Source organism: Melanotaenia boesemani, chromosome 17 (assembly GCF_017639745.1).
Source record: "Melanotaenia boesemani isolate fMelBoe1 chromosome 17, fMelBoe1.pri, whole genome shotgun sequence".
Lineage (NCBI taxonomy): Eukaryota > Metazoa > Chordata > Actinopteri > Atheriniformes > Melanotaeniidae > Melanotaenia > Melanotaenia boesemani.
This window is the reverse complement of record NC_055698.1, coordinates 14745732-14759665: the sequence shown is the minus strand read 5'-3', so window position 1 is coordinate 14759665 and position 13934 is coordinate 14745732. Positions and strand designations below refer to the sequence as shown.

General features: G+C 36.9%; 1 protein-coding gene across 1 annotated transcript in view; it reads right to left on the bottom strand.

Annotated features, from left to right (window-relative positions):
* Positions 1-13006, bottom strand: part of elp2 (elongator acetyltransferase complex subunit 2) — a 29546-nt gene extending 16540 nt beyond the window's left edge. Inside the window, exons 1-10 of the mRNA XM_042012610.1 lie at positions 12868-13006; positions 12657-12735; positions 11581-11651; positions 11241-11385; positions 8723-8800; positions 8316-8380; positions 8132-8198; positions 5397-5543; positions 5127-5222; positions 4080-4180 (exon numbers count right to left, since the gene is read on the bottom strand). Of these exons, the coding sequence (XP_041868544.1) occupies positions 4080-4180; positions 5127-5222; positions 5397-5543; positions 8132-8198; positions 8316-8380; positions 8723-8800; positions 11241-11385; positions 11581-11651; positions 12657-12735; positions 12868-12999 (981 nt within the window). The 5' untranslated portion in view covers positions 13000-13006. The remainder of the gene's footprint in view (positions 1-4079; positions 4181-5126; positions 5223-5396; positions 5544-8131; positions 8199-8315; positions 8381-8722; positions 8801-11240; positions 11386-11580; positions 11652-12656; positions 12736-12867) is intronic.
* Between the last annotated feature and the right edge of the window lie 928 nt (positions 13007-13934).

The window sequence follows — 13934 nt, the reverse complement described above, 5'->3', positions numbered from 1 at the left end:
AGATGAGAAATACAGCAAAATGGCTCCTATTAGAGTTGAATAGATTCAGTTTTTTTGTTTTTTGTGTTCCCAAACAAAAACACTATTGTCTAATTTGAATGAAAGCAGTTGCAGCACAGCATTCTACATTACACTAATAAATCATGAAAGAAGCAAAAAGCCTTTAAAATGCTGACACAGTTACACAAACTGGATTTGGATGAGTCTTTGACTGCTGTGACATGTTTATAGAAAGTGTGCAAACCCTGCACTGAGTCTAAACTTCTACTAAAAATACAATATTAAAACCACAGTAATTATGGCCTTTCAGGTCAGAACAATGCCAGCATAAAAAATGAATCTTTTAGGATTCTCTACACTAGTCAAATCATGGTTACCTTTCTTTTGAGCATACAGACAGATCTGTATTCAGCATAATGAATTTATATGAAAATCCAGGGTCATTTTGATTTAAATGCAGGTACATATTACTCCAACAACTTACTCCATGTAAGGTCAATCTAACTCACTCTAGGCTTTTTAAAAGTTTTGTAAAGACAGTGAAGAGAAATGAAAGTAAGCATAAGAGTTGGATGTAAAAGGAGATTACAACTAAACCTGAGCATTTTGCATTAATAACACAGAGCGAAAAGCATCTCATTAGTTCTTAAAATATAAAAACTAAATTAGACTGCATTCAGTTGTCCATTTTAAATTAAGATCCATAGAGAACAGAAATTACATACTACAATAAAATGAGCCTGATGATATTCATATTTCATCCAACTGCTTGCATCACTTGTAGGATTTAATCCAGGATTATACAAGTAGACAGAAATAACTAGAAACAATGTGGAAATTAATCTTAATGTTTATATGAGAAAAAAAATTGTTAAGGCCTCAGAGGTTTGGTTTTTGGTAGGAAAAAAATAGCCTCATCGTACAAATATGACACACACCGCAAAACAGCGGGACTGAGTCCCTCAGGTTAACTTCTCACTGTCAAAAGGAATTAAATCTATTAATAGCCTCTTTGGGCCCTGAGGCCTCAGAGGCAAACTGGTCCCACAGGGAAGATCTATTCAAATCAATAGGATCTGAACCAACACTAGAGACTGCTGCACTGTTCCCTCTGCTGCACTCTAAATCCAGATATATATGTATAATATCTCTTCAATCTTTAATTAGCATGTACCTTAAATTATATGTGCATCGGCTGTAAGGAAATAATAGAGGTGCTTAACGCATACTTGAATGATTAAAATCAGGTGAGTTATCCAGCTCAGCTTGTTATCTCTTCTTAAAACAAGGAGTAAGAGTATGTTGAGCTGCTACAATAACATCCAATAATGTCTGTCTAACACATGTGAAACAAAGAACCTGAAAGGCAGTGTTATAAACAAGCTTTTCCTTAGTATGCCACAATCTTCCAGCCATGCAGAGGAGGGAAGAAGATACAGGGGGGAGGAGAATCAGCCAGGAAGAGACATTGATGGTGAGATTGAGAGAGGATGAGATGCAACATTAAGCAGATTGATTTTAAAATTCTGAGCACGAGAGTCAGCAGTAAATCATGCAAAACCTCACAGAGGCAAAAAGCCGTCATCTGTCTTGTTTACGAGAGGAGGAACAATATGGATGCGAGGCATGCCTTAGCGACCGGACGGTGGGGGTATTGGGGAGAAATAAAACAAGGACAGCCGAGACAGGAAGGCATAGATCATTCCTGAAGAGAGAAGAAGGGTGACGGGCATTGAAAGAGCTTAGCCAAGCTGAGAAAAACCCATACAGCGTGGAGCACAGGTTTTCAAATCAACCTCTCAAGCTTTTATGCCGACCGACACAGACAGCGAGGCTTTCATGTACGCCTATCTGCATTTGCAGAGCAGCCAACAGAAAGAGCCTCTCACCAAGAAGACCTGTGATTGGCCAAAGTCTTCTGCCCTGAGCTAGAAAACAGAACTGAAGTGTAGTTTCCTCTAAAACTGCAAGGTTACTTGGGACTGTTTGGCCAAAAAAATTAATCCTTACTCGGGTTTTAGAATGTGTTTCATTAAGGCAACTTAGGATTTTTTTTTAAATACATCACGATTAAAAAAATACTGTTATTACAAGTTTCAGTTCCAGGTTTTTCACATTCAAACTGCAATCAATGTTAATCAAACATACAAAGTTTAATCAAACTCATCTATTTCATGCCATGTTAATTGTTTTTCGCATATTATAACAATTATTTACTCATTATAAAACTGAAGACTTCTCTTGATCTTGAAGACTGATACACCAAGGTCTGAAAATAGGTTATCTTTCAAACACACACACAAACTAATAATCCCTCATGGCACTGTGGTGGCCCGCTGTGGTCAGTCAGAGACGTTAATTACCAGTGTCTTGTTAGTGAGATGTGCTTTCCGCAGCAGTGGGCCCCGACCGCCCCGCTGCTAACCCAGCTCTCCATTAAATCGCACCAATTACTCTAATCAGCGTGAATATGTGGAGCACTTCTTTGTAAAAATCGGCTAATTAAGATGCACGTGGCTGGTCATTTAGCACTGCTGAATCTGCTCCCCCAAAAACTAGTCTGTGAAGACAAGCACTGATCAGGCCAATTCAGGTGGCAGAAAGCACTAAAAAAAAAAAGGTCCAGGCACATTTAATCAGAATTTGTAAAGCAAGGGACAAAATATAAATAAAAACTAATTCACTGAGGTTTTCATTGTTGAACGTGTGTGTTTCCGTGTGCTTGAGACGGAGCTTCAGAGGTTAAGCTTCCTTTGTAGGCAGGGAACCTGTCAGTTCAAAGGCTTTGGCTCTCAAATAGAAAGAGGAATAGAAAGGAGACTCATATGCCATGCACTTTCACATTCAACAAAAAGGTTATTCCAGGTATGGTGGCTATCTATTCATTTATTTTTTTGGCATCAAGGGAAAAGTCTCAGGCTGTGAAGAAAAATTTTCTACACCAGACTTGGCACCTATTGCAGATTCTTTTTTCCCCTCCACAGTCACCGTTTCAGTTTAGTAATATTGAGAAGACATCAGCAGTGGCTTCAGGCTCTAATCATCCCTCCTTTGTCAGAAAGGAGACTCCAAACTTTCACGGTCTCTCCTTTCTCTGGTCTTTGTTGCCCATCACAGTGAATGTGAATGATGAGATCAAAGGTGCAAAAATGTAGCTGATCAAGCGTGGAATCTTTCTCATCACCCCGCAATGTAATCACAGTCTGGGTGAGCCACTTCTGCGGATTGTGTGTGTCTGTATGTGTGTGCATTTCTTCCTCAGATTTATATTTTTTTGCATTTCAGACACGAGTAAGAGTTCCTGTGGAGCCCTGAACCACCTGAGAATGTGGCAGATGTATTAAAGAACCAAGAACAAAAAAAAAAAAGGTGTTGGCCAGATGGGCAGAGAGCTGCCTTTTCTGTTTCATCCACACTCGTGTTAAATTTAGCCCCACTCTGGCACAACAGCAGCTGCTGGGAGCTCAAATAGGTGAGGTGGAAAGGAGAGGATAGAGAAAGGGACAGCGATAATGTAACAGAGTAAGAGAAAAGGCGGTAAGTAGTTGAAGATAGAAAATTATGACAGGTGAGTAGGGGCGTAATAGAAAAAAAATAAATTGGAAAAGGTGGAGCAGAGGCTTGGGCAACGTCTTCCAGCAGCCTCTCTATCTCCTGTCGGATGTGCTGGGGAACAGGCTGTAAAAAAAATGAGTGTGTGTGTGTGTGGGGGGGGGGTTAGTGTGGTTGAGTGAGAGCGAAAGATGGGGGAGGACAACAGTCTAAACTCACAGTGGTGCACCAGGCTCAGCGCCTCTTCATCACTGTCTATCACTTCTATTCCTGACATCTCAATGTCAGGGAGAGTGGAAACTGACGCAGGGGCACTGACAGCAGGAGAGGGGATCATGGGTGGAAGGCTGAGCCTCCAGATCATGTCAAGAGCTACTGAAAGGAATGATGGCAGATATATAGTGTGGAACTGGGTCTGAATGTGTGGATGACTGTGCAAAATCTGTGATAACTTTAGAGTGATTTATTCTGTGTGTGTGTATGTGTCAGTGTTTAAACACCCTCCCTGTATCCATGCAAACACTGACCTGCTCTACCCAGACACCAGATCCCTCCTCAGGAGCCCAGAGGATCATAGTTTTGTCCATAGATGCAGAAAGTAAACTGAGCGGCTGTTGCAGCTTGCCATCTGCAGGGGGAGACACAGAGGTATTAAGTAAACTGGACAAGCAGACAGCCAGTATTGCTCGACAACTATTGGGCCAGTGGTTCTTCACCAGGTTAGAATCTATTAGTGTAGTTATTAATTCAATTAGAGGAAATGTAGTTTAAAACTTAGTATGGTTTTCTTTCGGTTTTGTTTTTCTCATGCAGCATTTTGTATTTTCCAACACCAGCTGTTATGAATAAAACCCAGCATTGCAAAAGAAAAAGAGTAGAAAAAAAAAACATAAGGTAATCTTTGCAGTGGTTAACAGGTTTTTGCCACCTGCGCACAGAGATAACTGCAGGGAACAGCACTTCCCATGCAAAGACTAACTGCATGAGGAATACAATAAAAAGAATTTCTGAAAAATGTCCTTTGGTTGGTTGCATGCTGCTGCATAAAAACATAATATAATCCAGCATAAATTTAATAACAATGCTGGAAAAACTGAAAAATGATAAAAAGGCAAGAACAAGTTATGTTTTTACTCAAGATTGTACAGTAAAACCTAAACATGGAGGAGAAAAAATGAAGGAATTAATAAAGGTATAATGAGCTTTCACAGCCATTAAGTACATAACTTATAAACACTCAAGTCTTTCTAATTTACTTCAAACTGTCACAGTCTTTTCTTGCCTTTTTGTAAGCAAAAGCACAGAAAGACAAAAACTGACTAAGTCTTTCAGCCTTTTGATCAAGAGGAGTCAATCTATTTATCTGTGAAAGTCAAAGTAATAGAAATGTTGAGAAGTTATCGTTTCTGATTGTACAAGAAAAGGTTTGATAGTGTTATTTTTCACAAGCACAGTGCAGAGATTATAAAAAGGACCTGATGGCAATTTTATAAAAACAGTGTGAAATGTTAGACGGTCCTTAAAATAAGCATTATTAGTGACTGATCATCTCACTAGATTTTAGATTAAGGCACCTTTATAGACAGGAGGCTGCCAGTGCACTCCATAAACCCAGTTCTCGTGGCCTGCCAGGACCGTTTCAAGGGACACAGCAAAGACTGAGGACACTTCTGCAGCAAAAACACAAAGACCAAATGACAAGGTTTAATATTACTTGTCCAATTAACATGCAAAAAGTGGATGATGTAGCTGGAATAGAATCTGTTACCCTTATCTATATGCTGTATGTGCTGCATGAATAAAGACCCTTTTTTTTAACAACCATGCCTAGCTGAAGTACTCACCTCTATCCTTCACTTCAAAAATGTCCTCTTTCATTCTGATGATGTTGTGATCGTCCTCTGTGCTGGCATCTGTGCTAGACTTGGCACAAAGCCTCCACACTCTGATGAGAGAGTCCTGGGAGCAGCTGGCTAATAACAGCTCCCCACCTGAAAGAGTCAAAGAGATAACCCGAAAACCCTCACCACAGAGGTTATCTTTCAATTGCCGTTTTTCTATTGATGTCAGATGTTGCGCCTTGTAGATTTTGTATTTATCACATCCACAGGTGGTTGTTCGTGTTGAACATTTTCATACATATCTCCACCTCATTACGCTCATATTTTAAATGCAATTCATTCAGCAAAAGAAACTATACATGAAGCTACATTTAATTTCACTGACAGTCTCCACTAATTTTATTTAATTTTCATTTAGATTGCTTTCCATATTCTTTCTCTGCACAGGCCTGTGCAGGAGAAGAGGTTTTACTTTCTGCATGCTGAAAGCTATTCAGCACATGCTCGCTTGTCAGGTTGAATTTTGAGACTGAGGGTTGGGGCACTGACTCATGTCTCGACCTTTTTTTGGATAATCTCTTGCACCACACTCCTGCTCAACGTGGGCGTATAGGACAGAGCAGTTTTAACATAACTATGCAAATTTTTGGGGGGCTAATCAAACATTTCATCCAACTTAAAATATCATAATTTTAGATTAAACTTCAGTCATGTACCGCGTATGGAAAAACAAAAGTATTTTAACTTTCTGCTTAAAACAGAGCTGTTGATTACACTGGAAAGTTGTATGCCAAGTTGGACCATTCAGAGCTGGGAGCTTAATTTACCTAGTCAATAATGTCCATTACAGCCGGAGCTAGCTTAACTGTAAACGTTCAGTTCCTGTTGTATCTGTGATCTGTTAGAATTATAATCAAGGCTGTGACAGGACGCCACCAAACTGTGCTGTAGCCAGTTAGACAGCAGGAGTACAGGACAAATATACAAAGACAGGTGGTAAACAACACATGCAATTATTCCTGAGTGTCCCTGTCTTTCACATTATGTGTGCCAGTTAAATTCAGTGGCCACCAGTCCAGTTTTCTCTCTGACAAAATAAACAGGCATAAAAACCCCTCTGCCGCTGCCCCCTAGGGCTTTTATTCTTGAGAGAGGGTAGAAGCAGGCTATTATATCAACTATGGTGTGGTGACACTTTATGCAACAACAATTATTTGCTTTGGTTTTTACTTAAAACTGTTTCAAAGCTTCTTGTACTGCTGACTGTCAGAATAATGTTCATGTATCACTAATTTACAACTTGACCCATACACTGACAACAAATTAAGATTTAACTTGGAATAATGTTTTATTACTTATGACATTTTAAACATATCAGTATCTGGACCTTCAAAGAGTGTTTCGAGGAATCTGATAAACCTATGCTTGTGTTGGTTCAATGCTGTTTAGCAAACCCCAATAAACTATTTAACTTGGGATAAACTGTATTTCTGGAGTAGCAGTTTTCCATCCAGCCAGTCATTTTAAAATTATTTGTTTAACCTATTGTTAATTGAAAGTTTAAAAAAAAAAAAAAAAACAGATGAAAAAAACAGATGAAGATGGGAGGTTACAACGAATGGTGCATAGATGCATCTTACAATTCCCTGAGTCTCAATACATACATGTGCCACTGAAATACTGTGAAAAACACATTGGTTGGTAAAACTGGGTTTAAAAAGACATGAAATACTGCATTTTTGTTGTTTCTTGTACTAAACAATGCAAGTCAATGACCAAAGGCCCTCACTGAAAATCTATTTGCACCTCAGTGGCACATTAGAAGGGTTATCCAATGTAGAAAGCTTTCTTTAAATCAACCAAAGATGTGTGAGACAGCGAATAGAAAACTTTTCAGGCTTCAGATGACAAAAACTACTGTAACAGGAAGATCATGAAAAGTTATATTTAAACTAATTTCATGGTCCTTCTTTCTTACCTAAATCTTAAGACTTTTATGTTTGTCTCTAACAATGTCATCACATTTAAATACAGTACTAAGACTCTTCTTGACTGAAAAGTGGGACACTACATGCTGTCGACTCTGAACAAAGTACTTTTTCAAAAATGTTTTGGATCCATGTTATCAATGGAACACTTAACTATTCCAACCGTAAAACAAACAAGTCTTCATTATCCACATTATTTAGCTCATTTTCTTTGTTAGATTATTAAAACTCAGACATTAGGGTTTCATAATAAATTTTTAATACAGCTGTCATCATCCACTTTGAAGAGCATCTGTTCAAATGCCTGCCTTTGCCCCCCAATACAATCTGACTGGTGCCGAGTTGAAGCTTTAACATCTGTTACACTTAGCTTTGCCTAAATCCCTTTTTAAACAAGCCTCTGCTTTGTTAAGCACAATAACATTTTTCTCTTATCTTGCTGCTTTTTTAACTTTCTAATGTTTTTATTCCTCATAAAGACATGTGGTACACATGTAGCAATGTGTTATAAGTTCACAATGCTCTGCATCCACATGTTAAAGTGATGGCAAGTTTCATAAACCTCATGCATAACATCGACTGATGAATGTGCTTCTTATGCATTATACAGAAACGCTTTAAACAAAGAGGCAGAAGGCTTTTTTTTGTTTGTTTGATTAATTGTTTTGTTTTGGGTTTTTATGAGATAATACAAAACCTGTCTGCAGTTTGACAACATGTACAACATAACACCAAAAAAGCATCACTCACCTGTAGATGCCCATTCCACTCCACGAACCCAATCTTCATGTCCTTGCAGTGACATGGCTTTCTGGAACTATTGTGGAGAAATTCAAGAATCAGTAGCTGCCCTCAAAATTAATAAATTTAAATTAAAGAATTGGGAGAGAACACATAGATAAGCTGCTAAAAAAAAGCACTAGTTGGCTATTACCTGCCCTTTGGACTGAACATACAGATGTACCCGAGAGTCATCACCACCACAGGCCAGTATGGGAACTGTGAAAAACACATAGAGTAGAGTTGCATACATTTATGTCAGCAACTAGGTGTTATTAACAGTAGGTAGAGAGAAGGATGATGCATCAAACAGGCAAAATGCATATAAACCAGCAGGCCATAATGACAACACACTTAAAGATGACTGTTTTGAATATGACATTTGATTACAGACGCTACAGCTGCAGTGTAAACTCAGAAGGATGACTTAAGAAGAAACATGTTTTTTTTTTGTGTGTGTGTGTGTGAGAGAGAGAGTGTTAGTGAGAGAGACAGTGCCAGAGAGAGAGACAGACCGAGAGAGAAACTTTAAAGATGTCTGTAAGAGCAGTTTATGCTTACCTCCAGTGCCTGGCAACAGCGTCAGGGAAACATCCATCATAAAACCGCTGCCAAATGATACGACATGGAGGCACTCAGCTGAGGAGCACACATGCACATAGAATGATATCCCTACACCATTTAACAATTTTATGCTAAATGTGGTTCCCTATGTGAGAAATATTTCCCAAAAGATATTCATTTTACACAAAAAAAACAATATTTCAAGCTGTCACACAATCTATACAGTCAACAATTTAGGCAAGGCAATTTTTTTTGTATAGCACATTTTATATACAAGACAATTCAAAGTAGGGCAGGGCGATGTGAACCAAATCTTATATCTCGATATTTTTTTTAACCTGAATCACGATATACGATATATATCTCGATATATATATATTTTTTTGTCAAGTAACCAAAGAGACAGTTCTAATTTACAGCCTTTAGTGCTAAATATACTTTTATTAAGGATCAGCAGCACATGTGCATTAAAACAGCCGACTGAAATTAAAGTACCTTTATGTTAAATTAAATGCTCCTAAAACAAAATAAATTAAAAATACTTTTCAATGACCATAACAAAAATACAGCTATGCAAAAAGAAAAGATGCTTTTAACTCAAAACAAGCTATCTCGATATAAACGATATTCCCTCCTTCTATATTGTGTCTGATAAAGTCTCGATATATTTGAAAATCTCGATATATTACCCAGCCCTAATTCAAAGTGCTTTACATAAAACATTACAGCAGGGTGCAGAAAGCAATACAAGTGCATTAAAAAAAACAAAGATTAAAAGAAATGCAATTAATGAAATAAAAACAGAAGAAAGATGCTAAAATAAAATAGATAAAATGCAAGAAATAAAGTTCCATTGTGGGGAAAGACAATATTAAAACACGATTCCAGCTTAAAAGAACCAGATGTAGATTTTGTCTTCTAAATAAAAACTAGTGAAATGCAGCAGAGAACAGGTGGGTCTTTAACCTGGATTTAAATAAAGTGTTTCAGCTGATCTGAGGCTTTCTGGGAGTTTGTTCCAGACAAGTGGAGCATAGAAGCTGAATGCAGCTTCTCCATGTCTGGTTCTGACAAGAAACTGGAACCTACCTAACATACATTATTTTTTATTTCGAAATCTACTCTAAGGCCATGCCTGAGCCAGACACTGATGGCAGCTTGGATACTCAGGAGTTATGACATATGACATATTTAACATAACTGTGGTTATTCTGTTGACTTGTAGGAATTATTAGACATCAGATATGAAGTGTTCCAGAAAGCAGGTTTTGTTAAGTTTAAATGTAAAATGAGGGGAAAATGTGGATTTTTTGTTTGTTTATTTAAGAAAGGGAGCTTGTTTAAATCAGTAGCAATGGTAAATGATTGTAAGACTATAACATATAAATATCTGGTGCTTTTCAACAAACTAACTGTCTTCCTCTTTCCCATTGAGTCTGAAAGAGTTACTTACACACCTAAGCAGCTTGCAGTACTCAGTTATGAGCTGATCAAACAGCCAGAACATTAATTTGCATAGTGTTTTTTTGAGACAGATATTAGCAGAGACATTTCAAGACTGATGTCCTTTCAAAACTCTTAGATCAGTTCGCAGCGTAAAGACTTTAAAAGGGAGCTTTTATGATTGCTCTCCTTTTTCATTAGTGTAAGCTAGACTAATCTTCAGCTTAAATTAAAATTTATACACAAGGTCTTTATAGCGCTGTTACTCATGGGCATTAAGGCAGCTATCAGAAACATTTAGAGTACATTACTACAGTAACCACTATTCAAATGATACTTTTCTTCATGAAGATTTAAACACTCAACACGATTTGTTTGGTTTCTCTGTTCAGAGTAGACTGAGATTACATTTGTGCTAAACAGTGACTAAGCGATATTTAGTTTAATTGCAATGAGACACCTTTTAACTACAAGTCATAAAAATTATTATTAATGATGAGAATCATGAAGAAAGCACATCTCATCTGCTTGATCCATATTTTCATCTGCAGCTGCTTTTCATCAATATTTAATCTCTTGCTGTTATAACTGAATAAATGTATTTAAGGGTAAATATTACATATGTAGAAACTAGCGTTACATTTCAGCTTTCTGATGGAGGAGGTTTATTTTTAATGAACTTTAAATAATATCCAGAGATCTTCTTGTTTTTTGGTTGAAAGTCCCCATTTATTCTAATAATCGATGCATAATTTAATGGATAAATAATCTTCACGTTCATTAATGTAAGTTGATTCAACTAACGCTGATCAACCAAATTCCCCATGTCAAGGTTTATTTATCAGGTATGTGGTAAATCTGGGCTTAATCTCAAAATAATAAGAAAAAATATCCTGCAGGTTACCGACATTAGTTTCGGACTTTGTGCTTCCAAAAAAACAAGAGCTTACAAAAACACAAGGTCAAACTACAAGATATTTACAAGCAGCTAGATAACAGCCACACAAATTATGTTCTGATTCCAATTATGGACTAATTCATGAATTACTGTCACTTCTTTCTTGTCTCTCACCTTCTTTAGTATAACTGCAATGCCACAATCTAACTGTGGAATCTGATGAAGATGAGGCCACCAGGATCTTTGAGTCCTCTGTGTAGATTGTATCCACGGCACAGACAGGACCAGTGTGGCCTTTACACTCCACTGACTGGATGAACTGGGGACAGCACAGCATATTCATTCTAGTCATATAGCAAATCAAAACATATACCATCTCAAGCTACTTTAATTGATAAAGTATTTCAGAAAGGAATCCAACAATTCTCCAACCTAAGTAATTGCTTTAAAACTCATTTGTTAAAAAATGTGGGAGTTTTAGACAGACAGAGTATGTGATGCAATAAGTGGTTACCTTCCCATTTTGAGCTTCCCAGAGGATGAGCCGATTGTCTGAGCCTCCCGAGACAAGATGACACTCTGGAGCTGGGACAACAATGTGACACGTATAACAGCAGAAGCACAACAATGCACATGGTTTTGGAATAATGCGTTACTAGCACAGAACAGTAATGGTTGTAATTGTGTAATGTAGTGATCCCAGGGACCCAATGGATCAAAATTCCTGAAATCTGATTCTATATTTGAAGTAAATGTTAATATTTCTTGTTAAAAAGCCAAAATTTATCATTAGTTTGTTAAGAAAGACACAGAATTACTAGAAAATAGATGCAAACTTACTACAGTCAAAACCACAGACAAAAAGGATTCTGAATTACCAAAGAGAGACGCAAAAACCCACAAGTAGAAGCAAACAAATACTGAGCGACAAATTTCTGTAAACAGACAAAATTATTACAAAAACGCAGAGTGGGGGGAGCTGTCATAATATGATCATGCTGCAAGAAGAAAGTGAAAACACCAGTGAGATACACAATGATTGTAAAGGCACTTAAAACAAACCAGAAAACAAACATCAACTGACACAAAGCCACAGCAACTGAAGACAAAATGCCACTAAAGACTTCCAATTTAACATAATGGTGGTCAAAATACATATGGTATGGGAAGGATGAAGGGTCTTTCAGTTGTCACAGAAGTGCCACAGCGCATGTTGTGGTCACAGATCATGTTATGATCACCAAACATATATACAGAGCTACAAAAACTGTAGATGTTTAATGCAATGTTTTGTGGTTGCTTTGTGTGTTTATGCAGAGGTTTTGTGATTTTTATATGCTGTCATTCTGCATTTAGTTTACTCGGGTCCACCTTTTGTATAATTCTTTTAGTCTGGTTGTGTAACTCTGTGTTCCTTTTCTCTCTGTGTGGTCATATCGTTATATTTCCAACATAAATATTTAACTGCTAGTTTAAACAGAAGCCCAAAGCCCTCCTAAAGTATTGGACCCATAAGCAATAATATCTTGGTTGTGGTGCTGACTACTATCAAGTTAAAATTAGCTGTGTCACTAACACGAAATTTCTCACCATTGTCCTTTCTGTGAACCCACTGGACTGCATTCACTCTCCCTGTGTGTCCATTCAACACAGCGATAACTCTTCTTTCCTAAAGTAAAAACAAATTATGTGTATGTCACTAAGCTCTTCATTTTCGGTAGTTTAAAACCACAGTCTGCGCCAGAATGTTAGCTTACAAACAGCTAATTAACTTTCGGTTAGATTTTACACATTTCTCTACCTGTGGGTTATACAACGCCACGGAGTTGCATGTCCCGAAGGCAATGATACTTCCACGTCCCCAAGAAACGACATTTGGTGTCCTGTTTGCACAACATGCTACATTGCATGTTTCAATTATGGACGCCGCCATCTTGGTAGAAAAAGTTGTGGAGTTCTTGTAAATATTGCCGTGAAAAACGCCTTCCAGATAATAACAGTTCCGCACCCAGATGATGTTTAAAAAAAAAAGATAGAAAATGTTTCCTTTTTTAAACTTAACAATTATGCCTTTTTATCTTCAAAAAACATTTTATTACGTTATTGAATTATTAGTAGTTATTGTATGATCATTCTGGCTATAATGTTCACTATGATCTGCACTTCTCAGTACATTCCAGTAGATGGCGAAAGATAGTCACAAAATCTGAAGACAAGGTACCAGTTTTTCCATTTTTTAACATTAGAAGCACTTTCTGTGCACAATAGATATTTTAAAAAGGAGAATATGGGTTAGCTCTCTATCTATCTTAAATCTAAAAAAGTAAAGTAGAAAAATGATAGTGTTTAGTTGATTATTGTTTTCCTGTAGGCTGTAGATTCTTTTTCTTTTTTAAAATTCCCATAGGTATTTAAATAATAATAATAATAGAATATAATAGAATAGAAATACTTTATTAATCCCTTTGGAGAGTCCTTAGGAAATTTGGGATAATAATAATAATAATAATAATAATAATAATAATAATAATAATAATAATAATAATAATAATAATAATAACAATAATAATAATTGTTTGGAGAAAGTTCAGCAGGATTAATGCTTGAAGATTTAAAATTTTGTACTCTAGCAGAAAACTGGTCTCTATATTATTTGAGCCATGAATAAGAACTCACAGTGCTCCTGTTATGAAAGGGCTGCTTGGTATATCTCAAAATGTGTTACTCGAGTGTCTGACAATTTAACTATAACACATTTCAGCAAAGTAAAGTAAAAAAGAAAGAAAGAAACTGACAAATACTGGGAAGAATGATGAATGACATTTTGCATTATGCTGAAATGACTTCATCATAAACCACGCTGCAACA